Raw genomic sequence first — 26718 nt, 5'->3', positions numbered from 1 at the left:
AGTAGTAGTTGTGATCAAATTTTGGCTAAATTTGAGGAGAATTATACTACAATGAAAGGTCTCTTCCTTAGGTCAAGCGGAAAACCTTTGAGAATGCACGAGGAAGGAACGAAGAATGACATTCTCTCATGCGAGAGAAGTTTGGAAGATACGAACAATATGAATGTGAATGAACATTATCTTCACACTTTGTCAAATGAGAAGTTATGCACTGAGGACTTGAATGAAAAGAATGAAGATGCATGTGCTACATCAATTGAAGTGCATATCATTCCAGACGAAAATCAAAATATTTTACCACTTCCAATCAAAAGGAGTAGAAGAGATTATGGAAAGGTATGTATCATATAAAAGAAAAAATTGTTTTCTTTACAACTACTTAACCATTACATAGTAAATAGATGTATATTAATGGCATTTTCCATATTAGGAACCATTATGAGCACTATGTGGTTATCATAATCATGTCATGAAAACACGTACATCAAGGGAGAGGAAACCAAGTAAATTTAAGGTCTCCCCGTTTGTACACAATTTAAGGAAGATGGTAAAACGTGAAGCATCAGAGGTATAATACAAATAGTTTAATATCATTGTTCTTATTTTTGATACTTAACATATATAGTTAATAATTATGTCTTGTTTTCGATTTAGTCAATCCCCATGTCCATTCGTGAAGACGTGGTGGATACTCAATCATTCAATGTACTTCAATCTCTTGTCGTTGATTATGTTTTCAATAAAGCATTGTCAAAAAGGTTTGTCGTGTCTAGAACATTCATAGATGTGTTGTTACAATTTTAGCCTTCATATGCTTCCAATTTATTCAAGTTTGTTTGAACATATTATTATTTTAGTGAGCTTCTTGTCGACTTTGGTCGTGAACATGGAGTTCGTGGAGATTTTGAGTGCTTACGTCCTAGACAAAATTTGATGGATGTTGTAAGTACCTACTTCATTTATATCAAATGCGTGCTATATTAGTTAAATAAATTTATTGAAGTTATTGTTCAACAACAGGTAATAAATCTAGAAGCCTCAAAGCTAAATTATTTGGAAAGACAATTCATAGGCATACGAAGTATAAGATGGTATCTTCCCACGACATTTTCAGTAAGCTCATATTTCTCTTGTTGTTTACTTACATATTAAGTACAATATACTAATGTTCGTATTATGTTTTCTTATTAGCAAATGATTTTGTGCGGGAGTCCTCATCATTTTTTCGATAGGAAAACATCCATCGTGAGTAAGTACATTAGCGAATTGGATGATTGCGAGAAGGCTAGTAATTATTTGTAATGTTTAATTGCATATATGAAATTTAGAGTAGATATTGTTTTCACCTATAATATTGTAGACCCCCATTTTGGGGACCTCATTTTCCTCACTTTTCTGCAGATCTTTTAGCCATGTGTCACTACCCCAGCGAGCCACGTGTCGCACCCTCAGTGGCCATAGGTGAATCAACCTTGCTTTTTGAAGTGCCAATGGAAGGATGACACGTGGAGGGGTATTCTAGAAGGTTCCTGCAGGCTGTTAGCAGGAGCGGATGAGAGAGAAAGGGATGCTGCAGAGTGGTGTTGCTTTTGGGGGGGGGGGGGGGGGGTGGTTGTTTCTGCAGGTGGTTAGAGGGGCAAATCTGGGAGGAAAAAAAGGGATATGGGCAGAGAGGTTGCTTGAGGAAGGGGGGCAGAGAGCTTTTAGAGACAGAGCTTTTTGTTTGGCTGAGAGGAGAGGTATTCGTTTTTTTTTTTTTTTTGAGGAGGCTACCAGAGAGAGCTTTGGAAGGAAGAGCTTTCTGGTTTGGTTTTGAGAGGGTGAGAGAGCTGCAGGAGAAAGTTCCAGAGGAGACTTTGGAGGGGAAATCTGTTGGCTGAGAGGATCCTTGTGAGAGGGAGAGTGGTAGAGAAGGATTAGAGGGAGATCTGAAGGGAGGCAGCAGGGGTGAGGTTTTTTTGGAGGCTGTCGTGAGAGATATTTTGAAGGAGAGGGAGGAGCTTTTGTTTGGTTTTTTGGAGGGAGAGGAAGATGGGGAGAGGAAGGTTTTTCAGGGAGAACAGAGAGCTGGGATTTCGGGGAGAGAGAGCTTGAGACTGTGAGAAAAATGATAAGAGAGGTTTTAGAGAGACATCTTAGGGGCTGTTGGGGAAAAGAACAGAGAAAAGGCATCAGAGAGAGTTTTAGGGGGGAGTGAGGGAAGCTAAGAGAGAAGAAACAGAGCATATTTCTGGAGCTGAGGAGCAACAAATCACAGAGGAGGCGGTTCTCGGGTTGAAAAGGTTACCTAGAACCATAGAAAAGGGCCTCCAGGTTTTCCCCGGGGGCAAGTTTTCCACTATGTTCTTGTTTCTTTCTTTTCCTCTTCATATATTGTTATTGAGATACATTGTTATTGATCTTGGGATGAGTTATGCTCTGTTCTTCATGGTCGACTGTGCCTCTTTTGCTTCTGTTTATGACTGGAAATTTGTTTAACTTTGTTTTACCTCCCATGTGGCATTTTAAAGAAAAAGACCTTTTAATTCACCCACCTGCGAGCCCATTGACTAAGAGATGAAATGTGCTTCTTAATGCTTCATCTTATTTTCTTCCGTCATTGTTCTATTTTACTACTTTTCTCTCTGTTCTCAGCGTTGGGATTTTCTTGGACATGAAGCCGTAATGGGTAGTGAATCTGCAACAATTACAGAAGATTCCAATCTTGATACATCAATGGCATGTGATTCATGCGACCATATGATATCATGAGTTCTCTGTGGGATTTGATCCTGAAGGCATTTATGAGGATTCATGGCCATGCCCAAGATGTGCAGTAGCTGGAATGCCAGGAAAATCTGTTGTGTTTAGCTTATGAGATGGTAATAGTGAGCGTTTGCTGGAAGATGGTTTTCTAGAGAGCTGCCTGTATTTGTTATTGATGCTGGTGAGATGGCTCTGGTTGTTTCGATGGTCGAAGGGAATCAATGGATGGAATATTGCAATGACTGGAAATTTGAATCGTATTTGATTTCTGATATTAATCGTTTGGAGTCTCTAACTCCATCTACTGAGCGAGCCTGCATTATATTGACCCGGTTTAGACCGACGGGAGTCACTTCACCTATGGATCTTCCTGGTGTTGCTATTGCTTTGGTTGGTAACAATACTAGCAACCATAGACAACAAATCATGTTAGCCTCACCTTCACAGCAAAGCATTTCTGGGCACGGTAATAACCAACAAAATGCATCCACCATGTCCTTCTCTCTACACCACATACTTTTCACACTCCACCCTACCCATACCTCATTTCTCTCACCATGCATACACCCATTCTCATCCCATCACCTTTTCTCTCTCTAGTTTCCTACACCCGTTTCTCACTAAACCTCACCACTTAATTCTCTAATTTCATTTTTATATTCACCTATACAATCATACCCATTTTCTAACTCCATTATCTGCCGTACCCACGTCACAAATCTCCCCTGCATGTACTCATTTGACTACAGCTTAAAAAAAAAACCTATCTCTCTCTCTAGATTTCCACATTGTTCTCACCACCACATACATCCTAACTTTCTTTCAACTCAATTTACCCATACCCATTAACCCATTCCGCCCTTCATCCATCACCTTTTCTCTCACTAAACCACATCTCATACCTGTCACCCATTTTTCCCTTCCTTGGCACTCTCTCATACCCATAAAATCATTCCTGTTCATGCCCACAATGCCCACATGAGCTCCACTTCAATAACATTCACTATCACAGCCGATTGGGTGTCCTGGCGGATTGCATGCACGTGCATTGGGTAAAATGATGTATGGTGAAATATGTCATATGTCTTGGTTCATTGGTGGGTCAGTAAAGGCACGAAGATGTACTGTAAGGAGGTTAAGGCTGAACATGGCATGCTGCCAGATGACCAACGTTTATTTGTTTTAGAGACGGTTTGGTCTGAAAAGTATCAAAGTGCAGTCATGGGTGTTTTCGTGTGACGAAGTGATAGGTTGACATAAGCTTTGTAAGTAATACACCAGTCAGTTGAGGCCCCATATGCACTGATTCCATTGGTGAACATGAACATCCGGTCAGGACAATGAGAAGTTACTGTTGGCAGGGATTTAATGAAGCAACCATGTGGTCTCACAAGGAAAGACTAAGACCCTTCGCGTACGCATTCGGTATTGAAGAACGTTGCTGACCTGGTACCTTTGCCCCCTCGGGACCGGTCCTAATAGCAATCCAGAAAATGCCAAGGTGTCGAAGTTAACATTCCCATGTGGTGAACTGTTTCGATCCATCATTTAGAACCTTCAAATCCTCGGCTTGGTGAATGGAATACTACTGCCGCTGTATTGCCGGATCTACCTATTCTAAAGGTCACCAGGGAGCTAGTTGCCATGGATTTTGTGGACTACTTGGGGTATTCCCAAGAAACTAAGAAGCATGGAATATTTCATAAGAGAAGTGAGAAAGCAAGGGAAGCTTCAGTGTATCGAAATGTCATGGATTCTAATCAGCATAACAGAGATGGTTCCAGTCATCAGTTAAAGGAATGTATGGATGTCTTAAAGCTATTGCGCATAAATGATGGGTTATTTGTGAATACATGCCGCTGCTGCTGTCGAGAATCAGATTTATGGCGGAAGTTATGGAAATCCTGAGACTGGATATGGAGGAAATCCTCATCCGACTGAATATAGCATGAGTCCATGGATAAGGCTGCCTAGGTTCCTGATCCGAAGTTTCCCAGCCATCAGAATAACAGTGAGTCAGAACTGTTGGAACTTGAAAGACTAGAAGCTATTGGTGAAATATTGCAATTAAATTCAAGTTACAAAGCCTCACCGGATCATAAACCGTTGTTGAAAGAAGACAGAGTTCCCATCCTTGTGAAAGAATATCCTGAGTGCTCCAGCTTCAATGCAGTCACAGCTGCAGCTGTTACTAGCCAAATCCGAAGAAATCGAACCCCTCACCAGAGGAAGAGCTCGATCATCATGATGACGATGTAGATGAGTTGGAGCAGCGTTCCGATGGAGAGTTGTGAAAGCTAGGCTTGCAGATACAGTTGTTTCATGGCAGAACAGCGGGATGTAGAGGAGTTGAAGCATTGTTTAGAAGGTAGTTAATTGGGGATTTAGAAATTAATGTAGAATTGGTTGAAGGGAAGTAGTTCTTCACGGAAAATAGCATATGGGGAGCATTGCTGGATGGAATTCGGTGTCCAAGGAGTTGATTACACAGAGAATGCAAGCTGGTGCAAAGGGAAGATCCTGGCAGGTGCTGTTGGGAATCCTTGAGAGAGACGGGATTTTGGGTCTTTATGCAGGTGTCAACTATGTTTTGAAGGGCCAAGCAAAGGCGGACAACGGGTAGGAGAAATGGAATTTCTTCTGGCATCATTAAACTGGATGTGACAGCTGCATCAAAATCAATTGCAGGGAAGGTTGTCATAGGCTCTGCCGTCACTGCTCACCTTGTTGAAATTTTAAAGATCCCCATCCCCAAATTTGCGGAGAAAAGCATCTTCCATCTTTAAGCTCCTGACAATTATTGAGCCACACTTAGACAGGAATTCAAGTGTGATTTATGTGGGAATCACAGTTACTGGGAGCGTAGGGCTTTTGGACGGTATTTTAAGGAATGGCACCATCAGCATGGTATGCATTGCCTCGGCATTCCCAATACCAAAAACTTCAATGAAATCATATCAATTGAGGAAGGAGAAGCAAGTTATCGTGCCAAAATCAAGCAATAGTGGGCAAAAGTGTTGAGTATTTGGTTTAAGCTACAGCAACTGAAGCTGAGACCCTTAGTGCTGCATTGGCAGGCGCAAAGAACTCCACCTTGATCATGCCTGAATCAGCTATGTTGAGTAGCATTCTGCATGGAGTCCGGTTACATCATAGAGCTGCTGTGTAGCTGCAGAAGCTGGCAGCGCTTCGGATTGTATGGTTGGACAGCTTTCAAGTGATCAGTGAGGGCACAGTGCTTGATACATCCTTGGGGGACCCACTCTTGCATGGTACATGGCCACCTTTTAAGCCACATGTCTTTCTACCTTTATTTCATCTTTGAATTTTAAAATAATCCCTCAAATCCCAATTTTCAAATAGTTTTTCAAATTTTTAAAATTTTCAAATATTTTTTTAACTTCTCAAATTTTTCATCCTTAGACATTTTTTTTTTAAGTTCTAAATACCTCATTCTTTTAATAAAATTTGCCGCCCTTTTTCTTCATGGCGAGCAACTTTCACATTTTCTCTATTCTCAAAAGATTTTGAAATAAGCAAGGATTTAATTTTGTAATTCCAATTAATGGGATTTACGAAATTAATTCATACTAAAATAAATTGGGCTATGGTGGGGGCCCAACATCAAATAAATTTTCTTTAAAATAAAATTGAGTGAAATGACACATGTGCTATTGATGATTTTGTATTCAGTTTAGTGACATGTATGCTATATCTTGTGATCATTGTTTTGTACTAATCTCATTTTCATGATAGCGCGTTGCTGTTTGCTGCTCAGGTACGCATTTTCTCTCACTTTGTCCAACTCTCATGCATGTTTTGATTCTCGGTGTGTAATCATGATGATATTCATTGATTTTGCTATTGGTTGCCACGATTGCTTCATCTCATTAGTAGGGACCCAACTTTAGGGACTTAGAGGGGTGCTATGGTCTTTACCGTACTTTCCTGATAAGTAACCTGACTCCCGAACCTGATCCCGTTTTTCGTAGATCACCTTTTCCAAAATAAGGAGTCACACTTAGGGTTTTTCTTTCTTATTTTGTTTACCCTTTAAAAATAAAACAAAAATAAGTGGCGACTCCAAGTCATTTTCAAATAATCAATAAAAATCACTTTTTCAAATAAGAGTCGAGCTCGCCATCGAGTGGGAAATGCATTGAGCCGAAATGCGGGGTCCACAAATATACTATATTTTTTGTGGCCCAACTCATATATATTGTTTTCCTACCTTTACAGCTATTTATTCCAATGCATGACGATTGCCCTGGTCATTGGTATCTGTGCGTCATTGACTTCAAACACTTTGATATCCAAATTTTGGATTCATTACGATCGAAGAGTCAGGACGAGTTCCGGTTTAAGAGTGTCAAAATAGTGGTATGCTTTCTGCTTTTTGTTTTCCTTTTTATTTGGTTTTTTTTTTCTCTTCTATATTTATTAACCACTTTCAAAATAAATTAGGTTGAATTTTGTCAAACGTTCTTCAAACTGTATGACATAGGGAAAGATGTCTTCCAATTCTCCATTGATTGGGCTCCTTCGATTCCGACCCAAGATAATGGGTTAGTATGAATACATAACTCACATTAATATTCTTTTTCTGAGGTATAATTAGACAACCATTCAATAAGTTGTTTTGCTTTTCTTTTCTCTTTCTTAGGTGGGACTGTGGAGTGCATGTCATTAGACATATGCAGAGATTCAAAAATGGTGATTCGATGATGAGCTCCGACTTTTGTAATTCTGTTAAAATACGTCGAGAAATAGCATGTGATTTAGTTTTACACGAGGGAAATAGAGAAAAACAAACCATTGTGGCTATTGTTTGTACAAAGACGTCGACACGAGCAATGAAAAAATTATTATTATGATATTTGTTATTTTTCTAATATTTATCATTTCCATCTCCACATATCGTCATGTTTATTAGGAAGTTGTGAGATTCGATGACCATACATTATTAATGATTAAGTCCATTTTATTTGAATATCCAAATACTCTTCTTTCAATATGGTAGTCAAAATGAAATTGTAATATATTGGTATCATTCATGTTCGACATGTGTGATTTTGTACGATCTTTAACCTAATTAGATTTGTAAATATTCATTTATCTATGCTAAAAATATATAGTTAGTACATTAGTAGACCGGTTGACGAATGGCGTTCAGCTGGTAAGAACCAGTCCAACGATTTAGCTAAGTTCACTTTTCATAGGCATACGCATTATGCCAATCGGTTGAGAACATTCCTCATATGGATAATGACCCTATGGATGCAGTGTGAACTCGTTGAGGATTTGTCCCAACCAGCTCAAACAATTTTGGATGCAGAATCACCCAATGTCGGCGTTCAATTGAGTGATTGAAGAATTTTCTAAAGCAAGTGAGCAATTTTTTGAGTTGTGGAAAGCAGTTGATCAATGAAGAAATTGTCTCAACCGGTTGACGAATGATTTGACTAGTGGGAATCGGTTGAAGAATGGTATCAATCGGTTAAGGGTATTTTTAACCAGTGGCAACCGGTTGACCGCCTGTATCAACCGGTTGAGGAATTTTCTCAACCGGTTGACGTTTTTTTGTAACCAGTGGCAACCGGTTGAGGAATTTTATCAATTGGTTGAGGAATTTTCTCAACCGGTTGAGGGTATTTTTCACCAATGGCTATCGGTTGAGGAATTGTAACAACCGGTTGACGAATGATTTGACCAGTGGGAACCGATTGAAGAATGGTATCAACCGGTTGAGGAATTTGCTCAACCGGTTGAGGGTATTTTTAACCAGTGGCAACTGGTCGACTGCCTGTATCAACCGGTTGAGGGTATTTTTCACCAGTGGCTACCGGTTGAGGAATTGTAACAACCGGGTGAGGAATTTCTCAACCGGTTGATGGTTTTTTTAACCAGTGGCAACTAGTTGAGGAATGGTATCAACCGGTTGAGGAATTTCTTCTACCGGTGGAGGTTATTTTTAACCAGTGGCAATCGGTTGAGGAATTTTCTCAACCGGTTGAGGATTTTTTTAACCAGTGGCAACCAGTTGAGAAATTTTCTCAACCGGTTGAGGCCAAACCTCAACCGGTTGCCTCCTGGAATGCTATTGTGCAATTTAGGAGTATGACTACCGTCCACAAAAAGGGTATGAGTTGTACCAATAACTTTTCACTACGTAAACATTTGACAAGGTACCATTAAGTTCAATTAAAAGGTTTGAAATTGATGGAAACTGCCATTACAAATTACCTAACTACGATTTACCCATTTTGAGTAAAATCATTAACTTTACCTATTTCATATGAATTACATCATATTGATTACTTTCCTATAGTTAACTCATAACCACCTAATTGTCAAACTTTAACGACAATTGAATTTAATTAAATCCGCATAATTAACCGTTTTTTTCGACATGATATAAATGAATCGGTTTCTCTATTTACCAATCATTTTATCACTTGTTATCAATTAAATTATAAATGTAGAGGATATTGCATTCTGTCAATCAACTTGACTCTTGATCAAAATTCAAACTTTTCAGTAAATAGTTAAATTAAAAGTACACATTAGTGGAAGTGATAACGTCAACTAATATAAATACTGATTTAATACCTACCATCCCTTACTCCGTTAAGGAATAAAAAAAAGGTTGCATATCCTTTTCATTTGGATATTTGTTTGGATCCCACCTTGACATGGTGTTGTCATATTTTGTTCATGTTGCTGAAATCCTGCTATCTGCACATGCACATTCCATTATTTTTTTCAGCTGTCCAATTCCATTCCAATTAATTAAACCTAATCATTAAATAATGCATAGCTCAAATTCATGTCAAAAGTGTTTCTTTATTCCCGATCTTACATTACTAAGTTCACCACAATCTATGTACATGTCAAATCGGTCATTCGACAAATGCTCCCCTAACATTCCCTGCATTTTTCAATAATTAAGTGTTGTCAATTATTATTGAATTAGATGTTATCAATGTTTGAAAATTATATAACAAGCCTATTGTACATACATGTACGGTTGCAAAAATGTCAACTGATGAATTTGTTGAAGGCATCATTTCCATTTGAATGTCACATTAGGAAGACAAATTAGTTTCCTTCTACGTACTCATAATGTCATCAAAACAATTATGTTAGTTATTTATGTAAGTACAACTACAAAAATTAATCTTAGGGGCAATTTTTTATTGAATATGACATACCATATAACCCGGCTGAGCATTTTGAGGGATTGTAGCTTCTGGACACTTTCGAATTGTGTGACCCACTCTTTTACAACGACTGCATCATCTTCCCTTTTGAACATTCATTGCCACTTTGCCTGGATTCCCTTTAGTCTTCACAATATTTGGATCACGAACTTGGTTAGTACCTGTCGCTCCATCTGCTGCTATTTTCTTCTCTTTCAAATTATAGTTATAGAGTTCCTCCATTCTCGCCGTCAAATTTTGTATTTCATTTTTGGCTTCTATAAATGAAGATGACGTATCTGACGCAAAGTAGGAGAGCTTGTTGCACATCGAACTCAATGAACCATATCGTACAAACCGATCCATGTCGTTATCCGTCTCATTCATTGGTACTGATCTTGTATACACCTTTGCTAACTTTGTCCACCTCTTCATAATACATGACTGAGGAATCTCTTCCAAATGCTCCACCTTCATAACAACCACCATGTGGCAACATGGGATGCCAATTGACTCAAACATCATGCATGAGCATTTTAATGTTACAATATCCGGGCAAAATTGTACTTCCCAATTTAAGTTCGGGTGTCTAAACTTAGATAATGTGTATGTTGGCATTGAATGATCACTTACAAGACCTACCACAAAGAATAACTCTGCATTTTTCATCTCCTCACGAAATTTAAGGAAAGATTCTTTTGTGTATACCGTCGCAGCATGATTTTCAAGTATGGATAGTTTGGTTGAAAGCACGGGTGAAGAATTGTTCGACTCGAACTCTGCCTTTGCCTCGTTTTGCCGTATTCTCAGTATGGCTCTATCAAATTGTTGTACAAACTCATACAGTCGCAAGCAAATTTTTAAGAATCTATTTAGATATGCATTCATACTCTCACACCTTTGTGTGGTTCTCATCCCTCCAAAGAAATTTCCACGTAAATACGCCTCTGCCCATCTTTTACGTTTCCCATATATCTCGGTCACCCAACGATTCTCATTAAGTCCCAAATTTGCAACCATTTCATGCCAAACCTTTTCAAATTCTTCTTCATTCCCACTCATGAACATGCACCTTGCAAATATGCTTGAGAAGTCCTTAATATGCACATTCGTGAATGCATTTCATTGCAAATGCCATGAACACAATCGATGACACGTATCGAGAAATACTTTTTTAATTGCCTTACGCATAGCTTTATCCCCATCGGTTACAGCATATATGGGTTTCTTATTCATCATTGCATCAAGAAATGTCTCCAACACCATTCATATGTCCCAACACTTTCATCTATCAATAACGCACAACCAAATACAATAGTTTGGTGGTGATGATTAACACCGACCAACACTACTAGAGGCTTTTTATAGGCATTTGTCCTATAGGTTGTGTCAAATGCTAGGACATCTCCAAAACACGCATAATCCATTCGAGCAGTTGAATCAGCCCAAAACAAATTTGCTAGTCGACTTTCTTCATCAATGTTGAATTTATAAAAAAATGAAGAATCCATTTCTACCTTTCCACACAAATAAGCCAATGCCGCTTCTGCATCACCGTCTTTAATTTCACTTCTACGCATTGCATCAACGTGATTGTATATATCTTTTTGTGTGAAACCGACGTGCTCATGTCCCCCTGATTGTTTGACCATATAGTTTATAATTTGTGTGGTTTTAACACCTACTTGACGCAAAACATCAACTTGTGCCTTATTTGGATTACTTACTGTTCGATGAGAGCGAAGGAATTGTCTGCTAATAGGATCGACCAAATTATGATTATGTTCTCCTATAAATTCCTTTACAATCCACTTTCCATATTTTCTATTCAAGCCTATACGAAATGCAGCTTCACATCCAACTCTAGTCAACGATCGTGGCTCACGCTATCGGTTGTCATTCTCAAAAAACTTTGTCGCTCGATCTCCTTCTTTGGAACACACCCACTTTCGAGATATTATATCTCCATTCTTGTCTCGCTTCAAATCATCTTTTCGAATACTAAATCCGGTTAGTTTTGCTAACATGTTGTAAAATGTTTCAGCCTCGTATATGCAAGCGAATTGCATTTTGCATACTTCTTCAACTGAAATACCCTTCAACACTTTCTCTTCCCAACCGTTTCCACCCAGCTTGTAAGTTCCACCTGTATATGCATCGTCATTGACAACGTCCTCCGCTTTGACTTCAAACTCCTACTTGATTGTTTTCTCCATCACCGATTGCATCACCTACATTTCATAAATTATGTAAAAAAGTGTCTCCATAATACCTTAACAAATTATCCTATCACTGTCATATTGATTGATATATTATTTACGATAAAGTCCACATAGGATATTTAAAAATATGGGTCTAACGCATTTACCTTTTCAATGTTTTCATTTGACAATATGCCACATATAAGCCCAGGCCCAAGAATCAACATTAATCAATAGCTATAACATATCCATTATTTTATTTAATCTCACCTGAAAATTTAGTTACCAAAGCATATTTCTTATGTGTTTGTTTTACCCAATCTCTTAAAAAAATTAAGGCTTCCGAGAAAATAGGGTAAATATAATAAATAGGTTATGCAAATGAAAACTTATAAATTAATGGATTCTAAATATTTTATTTTTATATACTACTTCAAATTCATTATTAGTTAAATATGATTCTTTGTTACACATTCAATTTCTCTCTATATGTATAAAATGAAGTTGATATTATTAACAATATGTACAATGCATACCATAATTACTATAATAAAGTCATATAGTATATTTTAAAAATGTAGAAAAATATTCTAATATTTTTCACAATACTTTATTTTCTTAAATATATCCTCTAAATAAAAAACAAACATATTAATTATTGCGGGGATCAAACAATTTGGAACATTCAAGGAGGAAGTGGTCCAACCATTGGAACATACAAGAAACCAAACAAGTGGTCCTAACGCTCCATAAACCAACAAATCTCATATTCCTTATTGTTATATTATATTTATAAAAACAAGTTTCATATTTCCTTAATTCTCTTTTGTAGTACATTTAAATTTTTGTTTTGCTTAAGTACAATTCTTCAACATAATTGAAATGATCAAATAATGTGGTCTACGGGATTTGACGTTCTGTTTTCCCTTCTTTGTCGTACTTTTAAAATACATTAGGCTAGGTTTGTCCCAACAAGTATCTAGAAAATAAAAAAAAAAATTGTTGTTTTAAAATATATTAGGTTATGTATGGTTCCTAAAAAGTACTAAGAAAAGACAAATTATTTTGGAATATTTAGTTGTTTTATGAAAAATATTAAAGCAAACAATATATGGCTTAAAATTAAATACAAACTTACGTATTTTAAAATTATTTAATCTATATATAAATGCATTAAAAAAAGTCAAATGAGTATGCACTAGTAAATTAGATTGAAGATAAACCAAAATCAGATACGTCATCCATTCTCAAGTTTGTTTATGGAAGTTGGCATAAGCAATTCGACCGATTTCAATTGGGTCGACCTATTGGTGTTTATTTTAAAAAATTTCCCACTTTCCAGTGTCTACCGGCTGAGGAAACATTCAAACCGGTTGAGAAATAATTCAATCGGTTGAGAAATTCTTCCACCGGTATACACTGCACACGTGTGTATTTCCCTATGAATTCACCATTTAAAAAGTCATTTCATGCAAAATAGTAACAAAGTAAGTTAGACAATCACAATCCACACTTTTTTAAATCATTACATATTATTACATTACCTGTTATTAGGGTTTGGAAATAATTTCCCCATCACTTTGAAAGTAGAGGCAATTCAGTTTTATACAAAATTTTATGGCTTTTGTATAGCAAATCTTTATGAAGTTCATGATCATACCTTCAAAATGGAAAGTGCAAGTGAGCTGCGGCTTCACCTGAAGAATTGTCTTCCGGATGTGTTTTTTGTAAGCTATGCTCTACTTTATAGAAGACCACATTCACTCTCTAGACTGCTTAGAGTATGTTGCCTCCCAAATATATACTAACATTTATATGTGGTTGTTGCATGAAGTTATTGCATATTTTAATATGTTGCCACATGTAGCAAAACCAACCACCATAATGGTACATTTGGTGGTTGAAGGTTGCCTTTTTTGCATCATTTTTTAGGTGACATTAAATACAACATTTATAGGCAAGAGGAAAAGTCAGCCTAATGTGGATTATTACACCCATTTCAATTGATATATGTTTAACTTAACAAAATATAAAGTGGAGATTTGGCTTTGATTGATAATATTTACATATCTTAATGTTCTTTCATAAATTTATTGTCTTTATGTTTTCATACCATTTCATACTTAGTATAGAGTATCATCAATTCACGTGCTGTATATGTAATTAAGGCATCATACTATATCCTATATATGAGAAAGGTTAGTTAATTAAACTTAATTACTTAATTGAGGTCTGTTACGATATCATACTTATGACAAATTTTAATAAATTCAGTTACATTAATTTAATTAACTTACCATGCTATATCGTACTTATTCGAAATGTTTGTCATACAACGATAAATTAATTTAAATGCCCATATCGTAGTATATGGTTGTTATGCTAAATTTGACTATATTAACTAGACTATATTTGAATAAAATCCTCATACTATATCCTAGTTATGAGATACGTTACTTAATTACACTTAGTTACTTAAATGAGTTATGTTACGATATCATACTTATGACAAATTTTTAATAAATTCAGTTCCATTAATTTATTTAACTTATCATGCTATATCATAGTTATTGAAAATGTTTGTCTTAGAACCATAAATAATTGAAAATTTGCTATCGTAGTATATGGTTGTTATTCTACATTTTAATGTATTAACCTAACTATATTTTAATAAAATCATCATACTATATCCTAGTTATGAGAAAGGTTAGTTAATTATTCTATATTACTACAAGTAAGTTCTCATATTATATTCTCCTTAATATAAATTTGTTATAAAAAAACCTCTTGTACTTTAATTAAGGTATATCCAAAAATTTTTCTATACAATCAATTATATATTAAATTAATTCGATTTGGAAACTTTAAAATCAATATGGTTGCAAATTAAATTTTAATATATCTAAAATGATAACTTATTTAAAATGTAGGAATTGATAAGCTACAGGTTCATTTCCTATCAAACAATAAACTACAAGTTGATTACACTAAATAGGAAGGTCGACCATCCCTCAACCATTCCCATTCGTCCTCCTTCTTCTTCATCTTCACAAAATACCCATGTGCCAACCGATCTTCCATCCCTGAACCCCTCCGTGTTCTACTTCCTTCTCGTCCATTTTCACGAAATACCTCTACCCCAAACCAAGCGGCCATGGCTCCAAAACGAGCTCCGGCCAAACCCACCTCCACTGGCAGCAAAGGGAAGACAGGGGAGAAAGCACAAATGGCTGGGACCAAAGGCAAGAGATCCAACCCACAACGGAGCAGCGGCAGCAAACAGAAGCAAACCGAGGAAGCACTACACCCCAGTAACAAAGGGAAACGACTGGTCGTTGAAGAAAGTTTTGAGATTCGAAAAAATGCCACCTTTGATCGATCTTCGTTCACAACCCCACAACTAGCCCAACGATTTCATCTTCACTTTACGAATCGGACCGTAATCCCGGGTAGGAACATTGATTTTGCAAAGCTCAGTTATTTCCATTTCGATGTGCTTTTTGCGAGAATGGGTTGGCTTCCTATTGTCTCCGTCAAAGAGTTCCTTTATCCCAAGGTTGTCAAATGTTTCTACTCTAATATGACATTCGAAGATGAAGGACCCATTACTACCACGATTAATGGTGTACAAATCATTTTTGATGTTGATGAACTTTGTCAGATTTTAGAGATTCCAAATGAAGGGGTTTGTTTGTATGAAGCTAAGAAGTGGCCAAGGGTGGAAGGTTTCAAACTTGCAGAAGCTATACAGAGGCTATATGGTTACCCAAGATCTAGTAGACCAACTTCCCATTTGTTGACTGTGTTGAGTCGTATCCTACAACACATGATATCGTACATTTTCATCCCTAAAGGAGGGCACCGAGATGATGTATCTTTCTTGGAGGCTTTTTTGGTTGACAGCATTCTCATAGAAAGAAAGATTAATATTGGTTACATAATTTTCCAACATATGAAAGCATGTTCAATCAGCGAAGATTCAGTTCTCCCCTATGGCATGTTTATCACAAAGATTGTCAAATACTTCAATGTCAATTTGCGCAATGAGACAGACGGGAAAAAACTCAAATCATTTGATACATATGATCGGGCTTCACTTCGGCCCATGCATTTTGTTCGGAAGACAGATGGTTCATGGGCAAGAAAGTCTTTCGTTCCCCTCTCAGAGGTTGATGTGTCTTCAGACAATGGGTCCTCCGAGGATGAAGAATATGAAGATCAGGATGTAGAGGAAAGAACTTCTGAAAAAGCAAATGTCACACGAATACCGTCAACAGGTGGTGTAAGAGCTAGGGCGGATGCAAATCATCGTTCACTAATTGGACCGGACGACTCTGAGGCATCAGATAACCTCAATGCCCAGATTAGCTCTCTTGGTACCCGCTTGGAGGAGATTGTATTAACCAATGACCGACGTTTGACATCTCTAGAGAATTGCATTGATGGTTTACATGAGGAAGTCAAATAGGGTATGCAAGTTATACGAGGCCAGCATGATGAGATGATGGTATTCTTGCGATCCCACTTCCCGCTTCATGGACTAGACCATATATGACCCCTTCTACATTTTGTACTAGTTTTATAGTTATTAAACTTTCATTCTGTTTTTGGACATTTGGCTAATATAAATGACCTTTTGTAATTATGACTTCTCATATTACTTATGGATGTAGTGATCAGCCATTCACATAAATGGCGTAAATGTATTCGCTCAATGCTGATGATGGTATATGGATGATGTATTTTCTTCTATATGTATATATTATATCTAGCTGATTTTGTTTATAGCTCTTGATATATAGGTTATTTTCATTTCTTTAAACCTTCTTATGTAGATTTAAAATTGTTGGTGGACATCACATAATTTAGGTTCCCATTTGGGTGCCATGAATATTTTTGTGTTTTAAATATTGATTCTGTAATCCCTGGTTTCGGATGACAAAAGGAAGGTTATGACTATTACCATCAAAAGCATAGAAGAATCATGCTTTAGGAAGGTTATATTGAGTATTGGTTCCTCGTAAAACGTATGTATTCTCCTCCTTTGGTCTAAGCTACTATAATGTCTATGAATATGGTCAGCCTACTATATTTTTTTTTTCATAAAACTTGGGCAGTTTCAACTGGTTGAGGCAATGCATCAACCGGTAGCAGTTTGGTTTGCTTCCAGTAGCAACTGCCCATTTTGCGTTTGGAAAAAATTTTGGCAGTTTCAACCGGTCGAGAAACTGCATCAACCAGTAGCAAGTTGTTTTGCAACCGGTAGTCACTGGCCATTTTGGGTGGTGCATCAAGAAATGACTAGTGTCTACCGGTCGAGTGCACAGGTCAACCGGTTGCATATAACCGGTCGACCGGTTCATCATTAATATAATAGGTTGAGATATGCTTGCCTACTTGCATAAATTATTGTACTGAGTTTTGACCCTCTTTTTCCTTATTAAAACCATTCTTAGGTTATACTATTGGAGACACACTCTAAGCCTTTAACCTCCTAAATGCAAGCACTTCCTTTCCCCACATAGGTTGGGCCATTTGGGCATTGACATTGTAGTAATTATTAGTTGAGCTTTTGTTGGACACCACTTGTTTCCGATGAAATCACATAATGATTTTTAAGTTACATGCTTTTCCCTCTGGATTTCTGTTTGAATTAACGCCTTTAATAGATAAAAACAGGCCATGCTCCCCCCATGTACGGGAATCCTTTCAGTTTTTCATTGTCCCTTCACTAATTTAGATTGCATTTAAGTTGGAGGAAAAAGGCCAGTCTCTTCTAAACTGTGTTCATAAGTCAATTTACTGTGCACATAAGTAAATTGAATTGCAAAGCCTTCCAAGCTTCAAGAAGTTGCAAGAAGGTACTGCAACTTGTGTGTACCAACTAACCTAGAAACTAGGAGCAAAATTGATAAACTCAAGCTTTGAAGAATTATGCTTTGAAAACTTATAAGATATTACAAGGATTATGTAGACCAACACATGCATTCTCTTTTCCTGGTGGTGCAAATTTGATCAGGAGTTGAACAAATTTGACCATAATATGTTACAAGATTAAATTGTACCAAGCATTGGCACTAATTTGAAGTCACTGAGTAATGATGAGAGGCACCATGAAATATGTTCAAGATGCAAGAAACAAATATCCTTGTGTTTTCTAACATTATTGATAAATCCTTGCTAGTTTAACTACCTTTAATTATTGAAATGATGCATTGTGTAAACATTAAGGTCATCCTTTTTCCCCCCTGAAAATTTGAATAAAACTGAGATGTTTTAATGATATATTTGACAGCTTGGATGCCATATGAAGTTCTACACTCAAATGAATAATCCAAGTTCTTTATATTACTTTTCAGAATCCAGAACTCTGTCCAAGGTGAAAGTGATGTAATTTGGTTTGAAATTTGATTTTGCAGGAATATCTGTTTTCTTCTTTTGATAAGATCCAGGAATAGCTGTTGACATTTGCAACATGGGAAAATCTTGGGCGGATGATATGATTCTCAGCTACAATGATGTTGTACTTAGGCGATCAGATTTGGACATCCTTAGTGGTCTACGCTTTCTGAATGATCGACTAATCGAGTTCTATTTCAGTTATCTTACCTCATGTTATCCTTCTCCAGACATCTCATTGGTGCCACCTTCGATTGCCTTCTGGATAATGAATTGCCCAGACACTGGATCCCTCAGAGATTTTATAGAACCCACTATGCAAGAAAGCACTATGCATAAACAGATCAGACAGAGAAAGCACTATGCAAGAACATGTGCAATTGCAAGGAAGGGCTCATAGGACATTTGCCCTAATAAAAAAAAAAGAAAGAATTAATGCCCGCACTAAGCACAGGATCCACCTCAATTCTCTCCAAAATTTTACCAGGAAAGCAAAATTTTTGTGATGTCTATACTTTCAAGATTCCTCAATCTCCAATATGTGGAAATAATCTAGAAGTACCAGCACAATAAACAGTGTAATATACTTTTCAAGAGTGCATACCAGCAAAATGGTAAGATCATGTCCTCCATCATCCCTTTTCTCTTTCCCCTCTCTGAAGCTGACTTAAACATAGGAATAGTCTTGGTCCCTTGTGTGGGTGGATAACTTACATAATTTATGTATAGAAAGAGCGAAGAAAGGAGATGGATTTTTCTCCTTTTTCTACAGTGAGAAGATATTAGTAACATAAACTAAGGTGATTCATTAAAGTCCCCAAGCAAACCAACCATACCTAGAAACTATCTTACATGGTAGGATGGATAGTTTTGGTCATTTCAGTGGAGAATGCTAATCTACTCCAACAGGTGAAGAGTTTACATATTGTATGATAGTGAGACGGAGGGATATTTTTATTTTTTCCTTGTTTTCTCTATCTTTTTCAATGGAAGTTGTGCCCAAGGCATTGAGGGAATCATCAAAGAAATAACAAGAAGCTGCTCTACACCTAGACTCACAATGGAAGTATATCCCTGATCAAGAAATTGAGCATATTGATATTTGTCAAATCACAACCAGGAATTGAGTCTCATCCTGATGCCTGTAGGTTCTATGAACTCAAATCGATCTTTAAGATTGAACAACGTTTAATGTAAATTCAGGCCTTAATTCCATGATCACTGTTACTTCGATCTATCAACGCCACCGCCTTGACTACACCATCACAAATACCACTACAGGTGAAAAGTTTCAAAATATTTACTAGAACTGAACTCTTTCCTGATTGGTCACAGTGAAACCGAACACTCCTTAGAATACCAAATTTCCTAACAGGCATTTGTAGCAACTATGGTCATCAACTTCATTCTTTATTTATATTTTTCTTAAAAAAAATTAGAAAACACTGTGCATGCTTTATGTATCTCTTATTGCCCCCCTTTTATTTATGTGTCAGAGAACCATCGCAATTTGATTGATGTGTAAAATTTCTTTGGTATTTTTCAATTTGGCCATGGCAAACAAATGATTGTGAATCAGTGAGGTCAACACTTACTACATGGCAAGGACAAAATTGCCTTCCCTTGGAACCCAACAAGTCAGACAAGAAATAATGTCGTTTCAATCTTCTTACACTTGGATTCCGGCTCCAATGGGCTTTTACACAATCTCTTCAAGATTTGAACCACTTGAAGGCTTTCACACTCAATTTACACAAAGATGAAACTCTCAACCTACCTTAAGGATGGCTCAAGTACAAGAGAAAGCTAGGATGAATTACAAGAGTGCACTAAGAATATGCAAGTGATGGTTTGATGTACTAAGAAAGAAATGAGAGCTTTTTGATCAAGAACAGGTAGGTAGGCTTTGAATGCAATTGTTCTCTTAGTCATAAATGAAGAGGAGCTCTCAATTTATAGGTTTCTAAGCTCGGGAGTCAAAACCAGGAAAATGCAACCTCGTCTGGTCGAGCTAGGGGTCGACCGGTTCACTAGCTGTAAGAGCATTTAATGCATGACAGGTTACTGTTGCCTCGACCGGACCTCGATCAGTACTCGACTGGACCTCGACCGATTAAGGAATCACATCGATCGGGAAGAAAAGGCTACTGGGAGAGAGAGAAGGTTTTTAACCTTCCTCGACCGGTCCTCGACCGGACAACATCATCCAGTCGACCGGTTCCTCAACCGGTTGACCGGTTGGCCTTAGCCTCGACCAGTTGAGCCTTTTGGCCCCGAAAACCTATCATTTTTTATTTCTTTCTTTTCCAATACTTAGGCAAGATCTTTATGTGAGTTAATATGCCAATTTTGAATCAATTTGCCTAAGGTATATTTGATAAAACTCGGGTTTTAAAGAATAAACCGAGTTTTCTAAGATGCATGAAAAGGTATGAACATCCTAAGTGCACTCATGCTATCATCTTACATTCATTTCCTATGATCTCAAGTCTTCCAAGCGTCTCGATCTTGTATCCATTTAGTCCTTTGATGAATTTTGGAGTTAATACATGAGATTCTTAAACATTAAACCAATTAGTTACTTAACCATGGTTTGTTATCATCAAAACCCGATTAGGAGAACCCTTGGGCTAACAATCTCCCCCTTTTTTATGATGACAAACCTTGGTCATCTAGGAGACAGAGAAATCTCCCCTTCAAACCAACCATGGGATAATCAACACAAAATTTAGGAAATTTAAGGCGAGAAGACAATGTAAATCAATAAGAGTGTCATATCATATACAAGCAAGAGCAAGAATACATGAAAGCATAAGTATGATATGCATGAAAATGAAAAAGTCTCCTAAGGTCCCTATCCTAACATATCTCCCCCTTTGGCAACATAAAAAAGAAACGAAAGGGGATCCCAAACAAACTCAAGGCTGAGGAGGTGGTGGGGGAAACATAGAACGGAGGTAAGCCATCATCTCCTCGTGCTGACTCTCCTGGCGGCTCTCAAGACGCTCAATCCTCTGTACGAGATTCTCAAACTGAGATGTGAAGCCGGCTTGATACTGATCGAGATGCTCCTCTATAGAGTAGAAGCGGGAGTCATGGACTAGGGCAAGCTCCTCCATACGAGTCCCAAGAGAGCTGATCTGCACGGAGAGATCCATCCAAGGCGCATGATCAGGAACATGAGGTGCCTGAGATGGTAACTCAATGAATGATGGCTGAGATGAAGGGCCTGCTGTGAAGGACGACTCAGTCATCATAGGCTCGGAGAAGGTAGCCTCAACATGAATGCCCTCTGACTGATGTGGAGGTGGAATGTCAACCTCGGGCCCTCTCTGCTCAAAGTCCCTCTGAGGGTCCAACCCATCCTCCATCTCTCTGATCTCGGCCTCCTCCTCTGTTCCGGGGTGCATCTAATCATGTCCCCAGGCCTGTCGCTCGGCTTTCCTAACCCAGGAGCCATCGGGTGCCTTCTCGAACTTCATGCGCCCTAGAGGCTGCTCATCATATGTGTCATAAGTGGTGGGGGCCTCAAAATCTGTCTCTCTACTCAAGTCGACCCCGGCATCCTTGAAAGCACGAGTAAGGAAGTGGCCGTAGGGGAGTACACGTGTCGAGCTCTCAACACAGGAGATCATGTGCATCATCATAAGGTAGCCAACATGAATCCGTCTCCCGGTGAGGATCGAGTCAACAATGAAAGCCTCAAGGTAGGAGACCTCGTCTCGATATCCTCCACGTGGCAAGAGAATCGAACAAATCATATGGTGAAGGACTCGGCTAGTCATTGTCAAGCTATGAGCCGATGGTTTGCCCATCCCCTGAGGATTGGCAAGTCCGCACAACCTCTGAACAACCTCTCTAGGCTCAAATCCTGGCACAGTGGGCCACGCCTTGGCCTCATAAACACGGAGTCCAACCGAAGGGATGTCGAGAATGCGGCAGATGCTCTCGGGACTCAAACGGATCTCAACGCCTCTCATAGTGGATAATACGGGTCCTCTAACCTCGTAGGTCGCCCGAGAATAGAAAGCCTGCACCAGAGTCGGGAAGACGGGCTTAGAGATCGTCACTACGGGCAGCCATCCCATCCGTCCGAACAACCCTTCAAAGCCAAAGTGCTGAAGTTGGGAGAAATTGACACTTTTCCTTAGGACGACTTTCCTCTGAGCAAATTTTTGCTTGTAGCGCTGATAGTCCTCATTCAAACTGAAGAGTGCCATGTCAAACCTCGCCTTTCGGCGAGCCTCCGTCTGCTCGGGCTGAGATGGCTCAACAGGGCGCTTGCTCTAAGCCCTAGAAGTGATCGTCTCTCTCCGTGGTGCCATCAATGAAGTGAAAGAGGTGAAGAAGGAGTCCAAACAGGGAGTGAAAGCAGAGAGGAAGATGCAACCACAAACCCGAAATGCTAGACGCCTAGAGATGAAGTTGAACAGCCCTCACACGCGCGGTGCACAGAGGAAACGCCCTCAAGAGGTGAAACCCTGGGTTTCAAACCAAAACCCTAGCCCAAATCCGTCCCAAAATCAAGTCCTCAGCCTGCAAACCGTCCGAAATCTAGCCAAAAACTCTTCGGGAAGCAAGGATATGAAGGGGTGGCAAGCTTTGGAGACGAAAATGGGAGAAATGAAGCGCGCGGGGGCCGTTTTAAATTCTCAGCCCCGACGAACCGATCGACCGGTCGACCGCCTGGTCAACGGTATTATCTTTGTAAAAAAGGGAAAAAAATTATAATTTGATATTATTATTGTAACATCTACAAAATTAAATTAAATAAATTTATTAAATAAAATAATTTAAACTATAAATATTATAAAAATATTAAATTGGAGTTGGATTAGGCTTGGGTTGTTCGAATTTTTATTTGTATTTCACCTTAATTAAGTTTGGAAAAAAAAAAATTGTTCCCAAAGATTATAAATAATTGTCGAACCTTATCCAAATTAAGGTTGGCTTAAGTCATGACAACTTGCCTAAATTGCACTTCCTAATTCCGATTATCCAAAAAATACTTGATGGCCTATTGAAGAAAAAAGATCAAATTTCAATAACCCCTTAAATGAGGATTCAACATAAGTTCAACATTTTTTAAACAAGTCAATTTTGGAACGACTTTGTGGGATTGAAAGAAACTAACGAAAACCAACAAAGGTACAAAAACTGATGCATATGGTGGTAGCATAAGGTTATATAATTCATTAGTTACTTCCAATGCTCATCACATCTTAAAGTCACCGACATCACCATTCAATATTTTTTGCCTCACTTTTGGTCAAATTGCTTGACCACCATGATACAATTTAAATGTTATCTATTTTGGATATAATATAGATAATATCTATATAAAATAGACCGTTATAAATAATTTCAAAGCAACTACATGGTGTTTACCTAGAAGGTGATTGATTCATTCCAATAGGGTATGTTAAATCGATGCAAGAGAATATGTACACAAAAATATTTTAATGAAAACATTCATATTGCATATTATAGTTGTGCTAATTATTATGAGAAGATGAGATCGTACAAGATGAGTATTAAATTGCTTGAAACACAATGGTTCAGACCCATCGATGCTTCATCATACATGTTTGTAGTCACACTAATATATTTGAAAGGTGTTTTGTAATAATTTTTTTTTGTGATTTTTTATTTGTAATGATAAAATATATAAAATATATTGCCCTATAAAGTTCGAAAAACCCGCTTAATCTTTGGTCTCGTCGTCACCCCTATGTGTCATTATTTTTTCCAATTGCCCTATATCCGCTAGGCTAAGTAATGCGCATGGGTGAAAGTAATAGTGTGTTATACATTATAAGGTGGGTTGATATCATCTCATGACTGATGAATAAGGTTATGCTAGGACATATGAAAAGCCAACGCATTGGTGGTAAGAAAAATGTATTTTTTTTCTTTAATTTTGTTTCTTCTTATATTCAAAACTCGCAGCTTCATTCCTTACGAATAATTGGCCAATCTATGTCATTATTGGGTAATACAATTTGAGTGTATGAATGACCAATTCAATAACATAAATGAAATGTGAAAGATATTCGCGTACCGGTCGACCACCATATGAAGCGGTTGAAATTATGGGTCAAGAAGTATATTTCACTCAGAGGCCATGAGTTTTCTTATTGACTATGCTGACAAAAAGGGGAATAAGAGTATTCGTAGAAGGAATGGAATATGGTTAAACACCTATAGGAGCAGTTAGCTGATGTAAGTAGAGCTTTGCATAGTATCCCTTTCAGTGGGTTGAATTTTAAAATGAGAGAGTAGTTTACTTGTTTATATCAAAAGCTTGTAGAGTATAACATCAGGCTGTTCAATTTATCTGGTTTTCTCTTGTCATTACTGTAAAGATAAGCAATTTCTTTTTACGATGGTGCAATTATTATGATCTATGCGAATGGTCATTTATTCTTTTATTCATGTTCTTTATGTCCATGTTGAAATGTGTTATTTAACTAAAAATTGCATCAAATGCATTTCATTTCCCTTCTTTCTAATATATCTCCAAGGAGTATACTTCTACGAACAGTTTGTAATCCCTTTGTACCCTGATTCTCCATGGCAGAATATACATAATGTTATCTTGATGTCAGTAACCCTATATTGGCTGCTCTATGTAGAATATGCACTTTTTGCCTCCTTTCCTCAATGTGTGTGTATTTCAGAGGTACTCTAGTTATGATTTGCCCTATTTTAACTATCTCTCTTTGATGCTTCTAAAGGAGTGTTCATATATGTATTTGAGAGGTTCTGCATTTGTGAGTTGTCATCTCTAACTTTATCATTTATGATTCTAAATGAATATGGTAACCTTAGCAACACATGAACATTGAATTAGAAGAGGTACTTCATTTTATTATTTTCCCAAATTCCTAATTGAACAATATCTTGGGCATTTTATTTTCTCAAGCATCACTCTTTATGTAAGTTGGTTTCAATCAAAGTTACAATGTTTTCCAAAATATTTGTGGGCAAGTTGTGTGACATTAGGTTTAATTAGTCTTCATAATCGTCTAAGGATTTTACCCTTTTTATAGGCCTTCAAAAGGGAAAGTAGACTTGTGACTAGTTCCTTAGGGATTAGGTAGTTTAGTCATAGTGGGTGAACAATACTACCTTTTTATTTGGGAAGGGCTCAAGGTTGGATGGTTGGAGGGTAGTACTTTGGGATAGTCTGTTTGTGTCCACTTCATTGCCCTTTAACCTTCGCTTATTATTAGATAAAGAGTTTGAAGAGTGGATGTTATTTTTAAGGAGAAGGGTAACTAGAAATGATGATTATTTGAGTGTTTGTTTCTTGTCTTGGTCCTCTATTTGAAGGACCAAACTTCAAAGGTTAAGTTGTTTGTTTTTTATGAATTATCTATAGTGAAGTAGTTTTCTATAGATGTTGAGCTTGCCGAAGCTAGTTTAGTATGAAGAGTCATATTAGGGTGCGAGGCATAAGCAAAAGTTAACGTGGAGACCTTGGTTGTTAAGGCCTTGGTTCGTGATTATGCAACTCTTTTGAGATCTATACATGATAAGGTTGGGTTTTTTAAGGATCACAAGATCCATTTGGTGTTTGATGTGACCTTGTCTGTGGGTAAGTCTATGTTTTGATCTATGTTGGGAATAGTAACAAAGAGAAGTCATTTGTCTTGATCTCATCGCCATATCACATACCTAAATGAAAACAAAATGAAGTATATGAACCGGTCGACCGGTTATCTTATACCGGTTGCATACTTATCTCAACCAATAGCCACTGCCCCTTTTGGTTGCTGCATTGTCAAAGGGGCAGTGGCTACCGGTTGAGAGAAGTAGGCAACCGGTAGAAGATAACCGGTCGACCGGTTCATATTTCCTTGTATAAGTTGTAATTTGTTTGGATTCCTCCATAGATTCGTGTATTGATAGGCCATTTGGTATTTTGCTACATGTAATTGCTCTTTCTTTGAAGGGACATCATTGTGGTAAACAAACATCCATATAAACCAACCTTTAGTTGCGTGCAAGCGGTTATATATTTTATGAGAAGGTGCGTTAATAATAAAGGTCGAATTGAAGGCCTTAAGGTTGAATTTGTGTCCTCCTAACACGGAAGTTCAAAAACAGTACACATTGCCCCTTTTGGTGCTTCAACATAAGAATTGGCAGTGGCTACCGGCTGAGACTAT

General features: G+C 37.7%; 1 protein-coding gene across 1 annotated transcript; it reads left to right on the top strand.

Moving 5' to 3' along the window:
- Positions 1 to 397: 397 nt before the first annotated feature.
- LOC117934149 (ubiquitin-like-specific protease 1) lies at positions 398 to 7639 on the top strand. The gene is made up of 5 exons (XM_034855787.1): positions 398 to 568; positions 1192 to 1284; positions 6985 to 7125; positions 7210 to 7310; positions 7409 to 7639. The coding sequence occupies exons 1-5, from the start codon at positions 470 to 472 to the stop codon at positions 7617 to 7619; spliced, it is 645 nt and encodes a 214-aa protein (XP_034711678.1). The 5' UTR covers positions 398 to 469; the 3' UTR covers positions 7620 to 7639.
- The last annotated feature ends 19079 nt before the right edge of the window (positions 7640 to 26718 follow it).

Source organism: Vitis riparia, chromosome 16 (genome assembly GCF_004353265.1).
Source record: "Vitis riparia cultivar Riparia Gloire de Montpellier isolate 1030 chromosome 16, EGFV_Vit.rip_1.0, whole genome shotgun sequence".
Lineage (NCBI taxonomy): Eukaryota > Viridiplantae > Streptophyta > Magnoliopsida > Vitales > Vitaceae > Vitis > Vitis riparia.
The sequence above is the reverse complement of the archived record's forward strand: the minus strand, read 5'-3'. Positions and strand labels throughout refer to the sequence as shown.

Coding starts and splice junctions, on each gene's coding strand:
- LOC117934149 (XM_034855787.1), top strand. CDS start 470: ATGAAAACACGTACATCAAGGGAGAGGAAACCAAGTAAATTTAAGGTC. Junction 1,285..6,984: donor AATTGGATGATTGCGAGAAG/GCTAGTAATTAT, acceptor CTACCTTTACAG/CTATTTATTCCAATGCATGA. Junction 7,126..7,209: donor TTAAGAGTGTCAAAATAGTG/GTATGCTTTCTG, acceptor AAAATAAATTAG/GTTGAATTTTGTCAAACGTT.